General features: G+C 30.9%; 1 protein-coding gene across 2 annotated transcripts; it reads left to right on the top strand.

Annotated features, from left to right (window-relative positions):
• The first annotated feature begins 6,946 nt into the window (after positions 1-6,946).
• Positions 6,947-12,257, top strand: LOC110642954 (disease resistance protein RPV1). 2 transcript variants are annotated; one of them, XM_058148394.1, is made up of 5 exons: positions 6,947-7,594; positions 7,709-8,807; positions 8,899-9,198; positions 9,273-10,211; positions 11,601-12,257. In XM_058148394.1, the coding sequence occupies exons 1-5, from the start codon at positions 7,095-7,097 to the stop codon at positions 11,634-11,636; spliced, it is 2,874 nt and encodes a 957-aa protein (XP_058004377.1). In that variant the 5' UTR covers positions 6,947-7,094; the 3' UTR covers positions 11,637-12,257. The 2 variants fall into 2 exon arrangements, with proteins under 2 accessions (XP_058004377.1, XP_058004376.1); XM_058148393.1 differs by having other exon boundaries at positions 6,949-7,594; positions 11,392-12,257.
• Positions 12,258-15,257: the final 3,000 nt, after the last annotated feature.

Genomic DNA, 15,257 nt, shown 5'->3' with positions numbered 1-15,257 from the left:
ACGAGACAGGCTAATTGATCGTGTAGCTCCTTTACAACTACCTAAATATGAGGAGGTGGTTGATCGGGCTAGACAAATGAAGATGCATGATGATGAATGTTGGGCTCATGAGCAGCGCAAGCGATTTAAGAAAGATTGTCAAGGTAATCAATTTAACAGAGGACAGAGTCATCAGGGTTCTTATCAGGATAATAAGCAGGGTTCTCAGTCTACAGTTGGAAATAGGGAACATCAATCTGAAGTTAGTCAGGGACGTGAGCAGAGGACTCATGCAGGGAATACTCAATATAACCAGATTAGCACTGAGCCTATTACCACTCCTTGTCAGCATTGTGGTAAGCCACATAAGGGCACTTGTCATTGGGTCACTTGTCATTGGGTCACTGGAGCATGCTTTGGTTGTGGACAGCTGGGACACCGTAGACAGGACTGTCCTACTAGTGAGACAACTCAGGGTGCTAGTCAGGTAGCACATTCTACTCCCTCTCAAGTTCAACTAGTTTCACAGTATAGTGGTAGAAGTCAGGGTTTTAGTGGTTGTGGTCAGAGTGATAGAGGTTCAGGTGGTAGAGGATCTGCTCAAACTCAGGGATAGACATCTGGTGGTAAAGGTCAAGCTAGGGTTTTTGCTTTGACTCAGCACGATGCTCAGGCATCTAATGCAGTAGTGATAAGTACACTTCCTATTTGCTCATTTGATGCTAGAGTACTGTTTGATCCTAGTTCCAGTCATTCCTTTGTTTCTCTATACTTTTCCATGAGATTTAGTATACCACCTACTTTGTTAGGGTATCCTTTATCTGTATCAACACCTATGGGGGATGCAATAGACACTGATGTGGTGTATAGGGGATGTATAGTTCACATTGGAGACAGGGAATTAGCTACAAATCTTGTTTCTTTAGATATGTTTGAGTTTGATGTGATTTTAGGCATAAATTGGTTAGCCACTTATCACGTTTCATTGGATTGTCATAATAAAGTTGAACTCTTTAAAATTCCTGGGGAGGCAGAATTTCAATTTCAGAGAGATCGCAGTATAGCCTCTAGTAATCTTATCTCAGTAGTGAGTGCTAGAGGATTATTATGAAAGAGGTGTAAGGGGTATCTAGCTTATGTTAGAGATGTTCAGCTAGAAGGTGCAGGTTTGGAGAATGTTGCAGTGGTTAAGGAGTTTCCTGATGTGTTTCCAGAAGATTTATCAGGTTTACCCCTGGAGCGAGAGGTAGAGTTTGGTATAGACTTAGTTCCTGGAACTGAGCCCATATCTATGCCACCTTATCGTATGGCACCCACAGAACTTAAGGAGTTGAAGGAGCAGCTACATGACCTACTAGATAAGGGGTTTATTTGCCCTAGTGTTTCTCCATGGGGTGCTTCTGTGTTATTTGTACGGAAGAAGAATGGGTCTTTGAGAATGTGCATTGATTATAGGCAATTGAATAAGGTGACTATGTGTAATAAGTATCCTCTTCCATGCATAGATGACCTGTTTGACCAACTTTAAGGTGCAAAGTATTTTTCCAAGATTGATCTTCGATCTGGGTATTATCAATTGAGGGTCAAGAAAGAAGACATACTCAAGACGGCCTTTAGGACTAGGTATGGACACTATGAATTTCTTATAATGTCTTTTGGTCTTACCAATGCTCCAGCCACTTTTATGGATCTCATGAATAGAGTTTTCAAGCCTTTCTTAGATCAATTTGTTATAGTGTTCATCAATGACATTCTAGTGTACTTAAGAGTAAAGAGGAGCATGAGCAGCATTTGAGAATTGTCCTTCAGACCTTACGGGAACACAAGCTATATGCCAAGTTCTCAAAATGTGAGTTCTTATTAGATAGTGTGGCTTTCCTAGGCCATACAGTATCTAAGGATGGGGTGTGCGTTGATAAGAAGAAAGTTGAGGCAATGCTTCATTGGCCTAGACCCACAACTGTGTCAGAGATTCATAGTTTCTTGTGTTTAGCAGGGTATTCTAGACGATTTGTTCAAGACTTCTCTCGTATTGCAGCACCTTTAACTAAGTTGACACAGAAGAATGTGAAATTTCAGTGGTCTGAGGCTTGTGAAAAATGTTTTCAGGAGCTTAAGACTTGTTTAACTACTGCACCAGTGTTAGCCCTTCCGTCTGGATCAGGGGGTTATGTAGTGTATTGTGATGCTTCTAGGATTGGTTTAGGATGTGTTTTGATGCAGTATGGATGGGTTATTACATATGCTTCTTGTCAATTGAAAAGGCACGAGCAGAATTATCCAACTCATGATTTGGAAATTGCTGCAGTAATTTTTGCTTTAAAAATCTGGAGGCACTATCTGTATGGTGAGACTTGTGAAATCTTCACTGACCACAAAAGTCTTAAATATATCTTTGACCAACGTGATCTTAATCTTAGGCAAAGGAGATGGATAGAATTGCTAAAGGATTATGATTACACCATACAGTATAACCCTGAAAAAGCTAATGTGGTGGCTAATGCTCTAAGTAGGAAGTCTTTTAGTAGTTTAGCCCATATATCTACCAAGATGATGCCTTTGATTGGTGAATTACATGAGTTGCTAGATTAGGGAGTAGAGTTTGAAATCATAGCTGGATCATTCTTAGCACATTTTCGAGTTAGGCCTATCTTGATTGATCGAATTAAGGCTGCTCAGAAGAGGGATTCTCAATTGTGTGAGATTATAAATAGTATTCATCAAGGCCAAGCTCAAGGGTTCATGTTAAATGATGATGGAGTTCTTCGTTATGGCACTAGACTTTGTGTCCCCAATGTTGATGAGTTGAGAAGAAAAATCATGGAGGAGGCACACCATTCTACTTACACAGTACACCCAGGTTTAACAAAGATGTACCGTGATTTAAGGGAGCATTATTGGTGGGGTGGCATGAAGAGGGATGTTGCAGACTTTATTGCTAAATGTTTGACTTGTCAGCAGGTTAAGGCAGAACATCAGAGACCATCTGTGTTACTTCAGCCGTTGCCTATTCCCGAGTGGAAGTGGGAGCATATTGCCATGGACTTTGTTGTGGGTCTACCTAGTACACGAGGTGGTTACAATGCAATCTGGGTGATAGTGGATAGATTGACAAAATCTACTCATTTTCTTCCTCTGAAGACTACATATGACTTTGCTAAACTTGCACAGTTGTATATAAACAAGATTGTTAGTCTTCATGGAGTTCCAGTTTCCATTGTCTCTGATCGTGGTACTCAGTTTACTTCTCGATTTTGGAAGAAATTCCAAGAAGCTTTAGGAACACGAGTAGACTTTAGTACTGCTTTTCACCCTCAGACGGATGGACAGTTATAAAGGACCATACAGACATTAGAGGACATGCTTTGTGCATGCGTTATGGATTTTAGTGGCTGTTGGGATCATCATTTGCCTTTAATGGAGTTTACTTATGATAACAATTATTAGGCAAGTATAGAGATGGCTCCATATGAGGCATTATATGGTCGAAAGTGTAGGTCATCGATTTATTGGGATGAAGTTGGAGAAAAAAAGGCTTACTAGACCAGAGTTGATATAATTAACTTCAGAGAAGGTTCGACTAATTCGTGATCGACTTTTGACTGCTCAAAGTCGATAAAGAAGTTATGCTGACCCTAAGCGTAAAGATGTAGAGTTTATGGTTGGTGATCATGTATTTCTGAGAGTTTCACCTATGAAAAGAATCATGAGGTTTGGGAAGAAAGGGAAGCTTAGCCCTCGTTTTGTTGGTCCATTTGAAATTTTGGAGAGAATTGGAGCAGTTGCTTACCGTTTAGCCCTTTCAGTTGGTTTTGCACATGTACATCCAGTTTTCCATATTTCTATGCATCTATGCTTAGGAAGTATGTACCAGATCCATCTCATGCTTTACAACCTCAAACCATGCAATTTAGTGATGATATGTCATATGAGGAGTAACCAGTAAAGATTTTAGATCAACAAATTAAGAAACTTCGGTCTAAGGAAGTGGCTTTGGTCAAAGTCTTGTGGCATAATCACTTAAGTAGTGAGGCCACATGGGAGGCAGAATCTGAAATGCAAGCCAAATATCCTCACTTATTTAATTCTTTAGGTTAGAATTTTGTCTATTCAAATTCGGCGACCGAATTTTTTTTAAGGGGGGAACTATATGGAAACCCATATATATTTATTATTTATTATTATTTTATTTTAATTAGCTAACAATAATTTAATATATTTATAAAATATATATATTTTATTGGATGGCCTACTTATTTATTTTTAGATATATATATTATTTTTGAAATTAAATATATATCTGCAATCTGAACAACCTAGTTCAATAATAACTCTTATCATATTCTACACCTAATAGAACTCTTGAAATACATATACCCTGATTGTCTCTTCTGCTAAATTTTACTCTCAAAACCTATTTGTCACCTCTTTTTTCTATCAAATACTCTTAACAGGTATTTTCATCATCTTATATATATATATATATATATATATATAAATTTACGATTTATAATCTGATATGCGCAGAGAATCCCTAAATTTTTATTTTTCTATTCATCACCTTCGATTCTGTTTTCAAGGTAAAAATTCTCATTCTTTGTTCAATAATGGGTGAATCTAATTTTATTGTTTTTCCTTGATCTGTTACAACTACTCTAGAAATTCATTTTTTCTTTGATCATTAGTATTGAATTGGGTTGATCATAATTACTGTTGAACAATAATCGATTGTTATATATATATATATATATATATATATATATATATAAGTTATTTTATTTTATTATTAGTTGATATTTTTCTTTAATATTTTGGGTGTGTAGGAGATTTGAATATTCAATCAGTCAGTTGAAATTGTCTCTCTTTCATTGAAAATAACTATTGTCTTGGAGGTTCCAGGTGAGTGATAATTATAGTACGTGGCACCGTTTTAGTCTATTTTAAAATTTCTTAGCATTAAGTTTGTTATTAAATGAAATTTTAAATCAATATTTTAATAATTATTTTATATGTGATTTTCTAAAGTTTTATTTTATTATTGAATTTTATTTCGATTTTGATTAAATAATTGATTTTGTCAACTATCTCTGCATTAGAGCTATTAGGATTTCAAGAACAAGCCTTTAATATATTTATATTGGTTGATATTTGACTATAAAATTTACCGATGTGTTACACTGAATTGATTTGAGATTGATTTGATCTTATTGACTCTCTGAAATTATTAAAATAAATTATTGGAATTGCACTATCAGTTATTATTTGCTATCTGAAATTTTTTTATTGATTTTGATTGATTTGTACAAATTGATTTTCTGTTTTGAATTGGTACCTGTGCCCAGTATCTGTTTCTGTTATCTGGCCCCACCGTGTGGACTATCACGGTATTAGGTTGCATTATCAAATCATGCATCATTGCAGTTTATGGTTTGCATTAGTATCATATGCATTGATATCTGTGAAGGAGGAGGAAGGTATCTAATATCTGGTAGCGCACTTACCATCTAGCCTTTGGTGATGTTGGGTATCATCACCCTGGTGCACTGTACCATAAAATTTTTATTGAATAAATTTCTTTTATATATATGTTTTATTAAATTATTTTATTAATAATTTTGATAGCATGAGCATGATTTAATTGAATAGAAAATTTATTGTGAAATTATTCAAGCGTCTGCTTGTTCCTATTCTGTTGTGTGCTATAATTATCATTCACTGAGCATTAGCTCAAACCACGTTTTCTCTGCATTATCCGTTTGGATCGGTAGAATTCAGAATGATCCAAATATTCAGTCCATTTTCTGGAGAGGGACAATCTTTGATTTGTTCTCATGGTACACCCGAATTCATGTTTCTTCAGGCTAATAATTAGTTTAGTTTATTGAATAGTTTAAGTTTTTATTTGAAATCTGTAGAGACTCCGCAGTTTACTTATGGGATATTTATGATGTTTATTTAGCATTTTGTTTATTTGGATTTTGTCTATTTTTTTGGGATTAGTAAGTGACAATATATTCATTCAAGATACTCTAATAAGACTTACATGATTTAAGAATACTTAAATTATGCGCCGGTCACGATTCAAAATTTTGGGCCTACAGGCATGGGTCAAGGATTGCTTTTAAAAGTTGAAAATTTGAAATGTTCTATCTAATTAAATAAACTTTTAGTGGAATACATTGAAGGGTGCATTGCGTATATACTCGCAAGATTTTTTTCAACTGCACCCAAATAAAACGGCTACCCTTTTTGAGAAATTAAAATATAAAATAAAATAATTAATATAAATATATATTAATACTTAAATTTAGAGAACATTATTGCCAGCTACCTATATATTTACAATCTGCAAGGGATCAATATGTTGTTAATATAAACTTGTGACTTATCTAATTATTAGTGAGGTGAGATTAATTTAAGAGTTCACCTGCGCCATTGTATTTATATTTTATCAATATAATTTTTTAAATTTTTATTTAGATAATTTAAAAATATATATATACAGACAGACGCACAATTAATATATAAAAAAAGATAAAAAAGATATTTGAAAATGACGAAAAAAATTGAATAAAAAGATAAAGAATCATCTTGAATAATATTATTTTTTATTATTTTATTTTATTTTTATTTTAGATTAATTAATCTTCATTATTATGAAGTGCTTGTTATACATAAAATTGATATATATAACAGTAAACAAATGTATGTGTAATGATTTTATTATAATAATTAATTATTGTGGGTTTAATGATGATAGGTTGTTACAATGAAACTATTATATGTAAATCAATTTTAACCAATAAAAATTTCATAAGGAGATATCTATTGAGAGTGCTTTATCCGATTAGTCTATTGAACTGGAAATATATGTAGAATATAAAAAATTAAAAAAAAAAATCCATAAGAAGAGAGGAGACCCCAAAATAAATTGGCTGCCTAATCCATCAGACAATCTAGTTGAGTACAAGGAGCCACATGCACATGCACAAATCACACTCAATTTCTATGGCACTCAACTGAGCAAAAGTCTTGGTCTTCGCTTCCCCATTATCCTCAACTCTTTCATTAGAAAAAAGTGTGAGCCATTCTTTTTTTATCAGTTACCAGATATTATGGCTGCTTCTTCTTCTTCTTCTTCTTCTTCTTCTTCTTCTTCTATCAATCCTCAATGGAAGAAGTATGATGCGTTTTTAAGTTTTAGAGGCGCAGACATCCGCGATGGTTTTCTCAGTCATCTGTACGAAGCTTTGAATCGAAAACAAATCTGTACCTTCAAGGATGAAAACCTTGACAGAGGAGAAGAGATCTCACCAGCCCTCTTGAAAACAATTGAAAACTCACTGGTTTCCATAGTCATTTTCTCAGAAGACTATGCCTTTTCTCCGTGGTGTTTGGATGAGCTTGCGAAGATTCATGAATGCCAGGAAACTAAAAGACAAATAGTATTACCAGTGTTTTACCAAGTAGATCCTACCGATGTTCAAGAGTTGACAGGAAGATTTGGGGATGCAGTTGCTCAACATAAGGAAAAATTCAAAGAAAAGGTGGAGAGTTGGGGCCGTGCTTTGACGGGAACGGCCAACATTTCAGGATGGAATTCCAAAAATATTAAGTAAGACACTTATTTTCAATGTCCTTTTATTCGTATCATTGACTTTTTGTTTTCACTTGCTTATACTTATTTATTTCTTTGTGCTTCATTTTTAATTTCTTTATATGTGATCAGGCCTGAATCTAAACTAATTGAGGAAATTGTCAATGATGTTGCCAAGAAATTAAATCACTTGTTTCCAAGTGATTATGATGAAGATGGCTTTGTTGGAATTGGTCGTGTTAAGGAATTTGAATCATTATTATGTCTTGAATCAGAAGAAGATGTGCGTATGGTAGGAATTTGGGGAATGGGAGGTATTGGTAAGACAACTATTGCTGACAAAGTATTTAATAGAATTGCGAACAAATTTGAGAGTCAATGCTTTGTTGCAAATGTTCGAGAAGAGTTAGGGAAGCGCACTCCATTTCAATTACGAAGTGAAATCCATGAAAGAATATTAGGGGGAGAAAATTTTTATGTAAGGACACCAAATGCATTGCATCCTTTTATTGAAAGAAGCCTCAATAGAAGAGTTCTTATTGTTCTCGATGATGTGGATGATCCCCTGCACCTAACATACTTAGTAGGAAGGTGGGATTTGTATGGTCCAGGAAGTAGAATCATTGTAACAAGCAGAGATAAACAAGTGCTCAAAATTGTGAATTGTAAGAAATATATTTATGAGGTTGAGAAATTAGTTAGTTATCAAACTCTTCAACTCTTTAGCTTGCATGCCTTCAAACAAACCCATCCCCCTAACGGATACATGACGCAGCTATCTAATAGAGTGATAAGTTATACTCGAGGAGTTCCATTAGCCCTTAAGGTTTTAGGCTGCAGCCTGTATGGTAAAGGTGTGAAAGAATGGGAAAGTGAGTTGAAAAAACTTGAAACTATTCCGAACATGGATATTCAGGACATTCTGAGAAGAAGTTATGATGGACTAGATCATAATGAAAAGAATATATTTCTCGATATTGCATGTTTTTTTAAAGGAGAAGATAAAGAGCGTGTGAAAAGTATATTAGATTGCTGTGGTTTTTATGCAGAAATTGGAATAAGTCGTCTGCTTGATAAGTCACTCATGGCTATTTCCGGAGAGAAGTTAAAAATGCATGACTTGCTACAACAAATGGGTAAGAATATTGTTTGCAAGGAAAATAAAGAGCCCAGAAAGCGTAGCAGGTTGTGGAATGCCGAGGATATATGTGAGATACTGACAAAAGAAAAAGTAAGAAAATGCATTGATTTTTTTTTTTTTATTTAGAATTGTAGTTTTGCGTGTTTTATGCTCATTTTCTTTGCTTAATTTTCTTTATCAGGGGGCTGATAGTGTTGAAGCCATATCACTGGACTTGTCCAAGATTAGAAGCACGGAACTACGTCCTTCTGCCTTTGAGAAATTTGATAAGCTTAGATTGCTCAAATTTTATAATCCTTGCTGTGAGGAAATCAAGTTACATCTTCCTAAAGGCCTGAAATTTCTTCCAAATGAGCTGAGGTTTCTCTACTGGGATCAATACCCTTTGAAATCATTGCCATCGAAATTTTGCCCTGAAAATCTTGTTGAATTGCACATGCGCGGTAGCCAACTCAAACAACTTTGGAACGACTATGCTCCGGTATGCTTGAGCATGATCCTTTATATACTTGAGGATATTGAAACTTATTCTTAACCTTCTCTTTCTCATTACAGTGTCTTAAAAAGTTGAAATTTATGGACCTCAGCAAGTCGGAATATCTGATCAGAATTCCAGACCTGTCGAAATTCCCAAAACTTGAGGATATATTTTTGAGAGGGTGCACAAGCTTGATTAAAATTTCTTCGTCTGCTAAGCTTCATGGCAAGATTGTAGATCTAGGAAACTGCAGAAAACTCTGCCATTTTCCAAGCTGCATTTATATGACGAATCTTGTAAGTCTTTCTTTCGATGGTTGCTCAAAACTAGCTCATCTACCAAGTAGCTTAGGCGAATTGAGTTGCCTTGAAAATCTTAATCTCAACGAATGCTCAAAGCTAGTGAGTCTTCCAAACAGCATATGCAATCTGAAATCTCTAAAGTGGCTAGACATCACAGATTGTGTGAATCTCTATGGATTGCCGGAGAACTTGGGGTACTTGGAATCTCTGGAGGAGCTGATAGCAACTAGAAGTGGTATAAAAGAACTACCATCTTCTATCAATCAGTTGAAGGAATTGAAAATCTTGACCTGTGATGGATGTGACGGTTTGATATTGCCTCCTTTAACAGGTTTGGCCTGTCTTTGGGAGCTTTCCCTCCAGGGTTGTGGTATATCAGAAATTCCCAGTAATCTTGGCTCTTTAGGCTCATTGACGGGTTTATATTTAAGTGGAAATAATTTCAGAAGCATACCTACAAGCATCAAGCAATGTTCTAAGTTGACAACACTTGTTTTAAGTGATTGCAAGAGGCTTGAATTTTTGCCAGAGCTTCCATCATGTCTAGCAAATTTAGATGCAGTAAACTGCACATCTCTGGATTTTGTATCGAGCTCATTCATACAAGGATATGTGAATTCCTGTTTGGCGATGAATCTTAGCAAATGCAGTGAATTAATACTGCTGAAACTTCAAAGCATGGGACAACCAGAGGAACAATATCTGGACAAAAAGGTCTATCTCTTTCCCTCTAATGTTACGTAAGTCCACTATTTGATTTAGATTACAAATCCAAAAAATAAAATCAAATTAATTTTACGAGTTTAATTTGATTTACCCTCTAAATTATTTGGTTTTATTTGAAAATAAAAAAGTATGAACTTTTGGTATATAATTCATTTGATTCGGTTTTAAGACATCAAAACCAGATTGTATAAAATATTTCATTTATCTAATTATGTTTATATCTGATACATGTTTAATTATCAAAGTTTTTTTTTTTTTTTTTTTTTGGATTAAAGAAAAGTCTGAATGGATGTTTAAAAAGTTTATGTTTTTACAACACTTTTTATATTATATTGGATATTTATATTATAATTTACTATATATATGAATATAGATGGCGGATCAAATTCTAATAGAACTTATTATAGTAGAATGAATTTTTATAATATATAATTAAGTTTGAGTTTAAGGTGTAACATCAGTTATTCAAGTTCTACATGTTAAATATTTATTATTTGAACTCAATTATGTAAATAATTAATTAAATATAAAATATATTTTCATAATAATATTTATAACTTTTATATATTATATTTTAGATAAATAGAATTTAAATATTTTATAAAATTATTAAATTTTTAAAATATAAATTACTAATAAAAAATTAAATTATTAATTAAAACATATAAAATTAAATGAATTTAGTATTTTTTAGATAATAACAATCCAATTTAAGTAGGGTGTTTATATATATATATATATATATATATATATATATATATATATATATATATATATGTTCTTAAATATAAAAAAATTTGATACATATTTTAATATAAATTTAATTGACCAGTTAAGACCAGTTATTACATTTTTAGGCATTAGTAAAAGCTGTGACACGTCAACTACTAGTCCTCAATTATTACAATAATTAATCACAATAAGTGAATTAAATATAATAATTTTCTCATTTGAGACAACGTTAACTATCAACAGCTTAACAGCTGACCACAATGAAATCATAATAAAATTTTAGTTCGATCTGATTCAACTTTTTTATATACAAATGTTATTATCTGATATAGATTTTTTTTTCAATTAATTGATATTTAAAAGTTATTCTAAAAAAGACCACACCGAATTACATCTCTATACATGTGTAAGTGATATATATATATATATTTTACAGGCTGATGCAACAATTTTTTATTGGAGACACTCGTTATGCATCCCGCAAAGTGAAGTGCCAGAATGGATGATGTACAAAAATGATAATGGATCTTCATTGTCATTCTCTCTTACAGCACCTCAGCCTCATTCCCATGCTACCCACCTCATCAAGATTGCTTTTTGTGCTCTATTCACACCCAAAGTTAATGATTCTCGTAATTTCTACAGGACTCGTATTGTATGCAAATGCCGCTTCATAGCTGAGTCTGGAGATATCCTCAAAACTCTTTCCGGTTGCAGACTAGTCAATATGCATCGCATGTCACTCTGGCATTCCACCATTCATTTAAATTCCAAGAAATTTCGTATCAAAGAGGCCTCATTTCAATTCTATGCCATTCCCAATTCTCTAATACCTATTAGCGAGGTCATACTCAAGTGTGGAGTCCATCTAATATCTGATTATAACTTGGAAGAAGATGATAAAGATGGTGATAGTAAAGGACTATCATTAGCAGGGGTTTATGATCGGGCCATGAAGAAAGGGTTGTTCTTTACTCAATTTCCTGTTGCTGAGGAACATCCTGAACAATATCCCCTTCAAGGATTGAAAGAGAGGCAAGAGTTAAAATGGTTTGATTTAAATTTCTCACTAAATTTTTTGTTCTCCTTAGTTATCTTCCTGGTTGCTACTTCAAATCAAACCAAAGCCCAACCGACCCAGATGGTCTTTGTTCTGATGCTGATACATGTGTGTTTGAAGTTGCTTTCGTTCAACTCTTCTCTATCTCTTCATGGAATGGCAACCAAATTTAGTGTTGTATAAATTCTGTTTTGTCAATTAATATCTTTATTTTTAAGGAGAGAAATGCATTTTATTTTATTTATTTTAGAAGAGGCTTATGCCCTAAAATTAAACGAAACAAGTAACACACTATAAATTATAAAGTATAGTTTTTCCAACTATTCAACGTATCCTAAGGTGCTAGAGAATAAGAAAAGCTCAGCCAAAATTTTCAAAATACAAGTTTGCTAAAATGTTTTATAGTTTTCCTTTCTTTTCCAATAACTATATTGATTTCACTTTGAGTAAGACTAAAACTGTAAGAGAATATTTATCTTAATTTATAAGCTGGTTAAATCAATACTAAAAATAGATTAACATGTCTGTTTATAATAATTTTTAAACTTATAAGTTAAAAAAAATAAATAAGCTATCCAATTTTTTATTTTGGTATTTATAAGTTAGTTTGACTAAATATTTTACCATATTATTCTCATTTAATTTTTTAAAATTTCATCAAAATCTCATTTAATATCTTTTTTATCATTTTAATAATAAATATGTTTATAAGCTAATTTTTATTAAACACATCAACTATTTATTAATCATTTTAACCGTTTAAAATTTTAAATACTTATAAACTTAAATTAACTTATAAGCATAAGCTTAAATTAGCTTATAAACTAATTTTTAAAAGTTAAGCCAAACACCTCTAAATAGGCTTATATTCATAGGTAGGAAAACTAATTTCGGTTATTGAGATTGTATGAAAATTTAAAAATTTTGGAGGGGCCAAACTTATATTTTTCAAATTAAAAAAAAAAAAAAGCTTATGTAAAATATTTGGAGAAAACATAATTTTTAAAATTTGGGAGTCATGGCCCTTACATCCCATCTAAACCCATAGGTGTTTATATTGATGTACTTCACTTAAAAAAAATTATGCAAATCAATTATTCTCATTATGTCCATTTTAATTTGGCGTAATGTTATAAAAGGCACAACTTTTAACATTTTTTTTTTATAATTTTAGTATGAAATTTTAATTTAATCAATAAAATGCAGGAACATATCAAAATTATATAATTCGATCATTTTATATTGTGAATCAATTCAACCAAAAAATAATACCAAGGTGGTGGTTACTAAAAAAATGAAAATTAAAATGAAGAAGACAACACAATCAATACCATTGTTTTTCATTCTCTCAAGCGATGCAGAAAAGTCTTCTTTTTTTTTTTCACATAAATAATGCATCAGCATTGAAAACATTCTCATATTCCCCTTTAAAATAATGTAAAAATTAAATTCAATTGATTTTTTTAATTAAGTTGTATATTTGAAATGAAAAAAAAATTAATTCTTTTTAATTTAATAAATTATTATTTTATAAGAAATATAAATCAAGTATGATTTTGTGAGAATTTAATTTAATTCTTTTCTTATAAATGATTTATTCTAAAGAAAGTCATTAGATAAGTACCATTGTTAGGAAATTCATAGAGCATGCATAATGCTACCTCCAAATCCCTATTTTTACATAATTCATTTTCATGTATTTAGGAAGGAAAATAATGAAAAGAATTTTTTTTTTAATTTTTATGTAATTATATCATATAATATTAACTATTTAAGTATATTTTTATTTTTAAATTTTTAGGTCTTTAAATTTTATACAAAGAATTTTATTAATAATATTTAGTTTATAATTATCCTTCAATTAATTATAAATCATATTTATTATTTTTTATAAATAAAAGTATTATAAATATATTTTTATTAATAATTAATTAATCAACATAAATATGTATTATATTTTTTCAATTAGTTTAGTCATAACTGATCAAATTTTTTTATTTAAATTTAATTTTTTTTCTCAATTTTGATTCAATTAATCAATTAAAAATTTAAATAGTGAAGAAGTTTATTCTATTAACGAAATCAATACTTGGCTGGTCCCATAAAAAGTTTTTGATTCCACCTCTAATTACAGAATATATATATATATATATATATATATATATATATATATATATATATATATATATATATATATATATATATATATATATATATCAGTTTCTTCCTATCACTTTATAATTAAAAGCAAAAATCACCAAACTTCCGATTTACATTTATTTGGTACTTTTAACTAGGTGAAAAATTTCAGCCTTTTTTCTTGTGAACTAAATTTTTATATTGAGAATGTTAGAAATAATTTTTTTTAATTACTTTTAAATATTTTTTAATAATTTATTAGTATTCTCTAATTTTGAAAATTGTTAATTTAAAATTTATTTTAATTTATATATGTAAACTAATTGTGAAAAGAAAGTATCTAAAAGGGTATTAAAGGCCATAAAAATTAGATCGATTGAATTTAAAATTGAAATGTGATCATAATTAGTAAAATAAGATTGATTAAAATCAATTTTGGATTGCGTCAAAATTAATTGGTGATTTTTAATTGAACATTTTCTTTTAAAAAAATTTCAATTTTAGAATTTGATCAAAATCAAAATTAGAACTGAAATTAAAAAAATTTGTAATTTTTTAATCATCTTAAATCAAAATTAATCACTAATTTCGACTCAAAATCATCTTGAATCTGCCCAATGCCCAGGTCACCGCACTAAACTAACCTTTTGAACTTTTCCCAGCAGACGGGCCAGGGCTCCCAGCAAAATTCCGTCCTTTATATATATATATATATATATATATATTTATTTATTTATTTATTTATTTATTTTCAATTGATTGAATTTCTACTTGTTTCAAACCTTAAAATTATCTTCATATTTTCTAATTATGGATTGGAATCTCTCTTTATATAATCAATGAAATATTTCATTTATTTATTTTTTACTAATTGAGGTTTAAAATCAAAACTTTATGATTTTATAAATGATTTTGTATTACTAAATTAAAATTTATTATTTATTTTAATTATATTTTTATTTGTTAAATAAAGCTATAATAATTATCCATCACAACTAATAATGTGTTTGATTTTTTTTAATTCAATTTATTTATTTAGCTTGAATTAATTAAGTTTTAAATTCAAAATTAAATAATTTCAATTTCATTAAATTAAAATAGCC

The sequence above is a fragment of the Hevea brasiliensis genome, chromosome 6, assembly GCF_030052815.1.
Source record: "Hevea brasiliensis isolate MT/VB/25A 57/8 chromosome 6, ASM3005281v1, whole genome shotgun sequence".
Classification (NCBI taxonomy): Eukaryota; Viridiplantae; Streptophyta; class Magnoliopsida; order Malpighiales; family Euphorbiaceae; genus Hevea; species Hevea brasiliensis.
This window is presented reverse-complemented; position numbering and strand designations above follow the sequence as displayed.

What these genes read in the sequence shown, in the direction of transcription:
- LOC110642954 (XM_058148393.1), top strand. Translation starts at nt 7,095, where the DNA reads ATGGCTGCTTCTTCTTCTTCTTCTTCTTCTTCTTCTTCTTCTTCTATC. An exon ending in AGATACTGACAAAAGAAAAA is followed by an intron (nt 8,808 to 8,898) that starts GTAAGAAAATGC and finishes TTTCTTTATCAG; the next exon opens with GGGGCTGATAGTGTTGAAGC. An exon ending in TTTGGAACGACTATGCTCCG is followed by an intron (nt 9,199 to 9,272) that starts GTATGCTTGAGC and finishes TTCTCATTACAG; the next exon opens with TGTCTTAAAAAGTTGAAATT.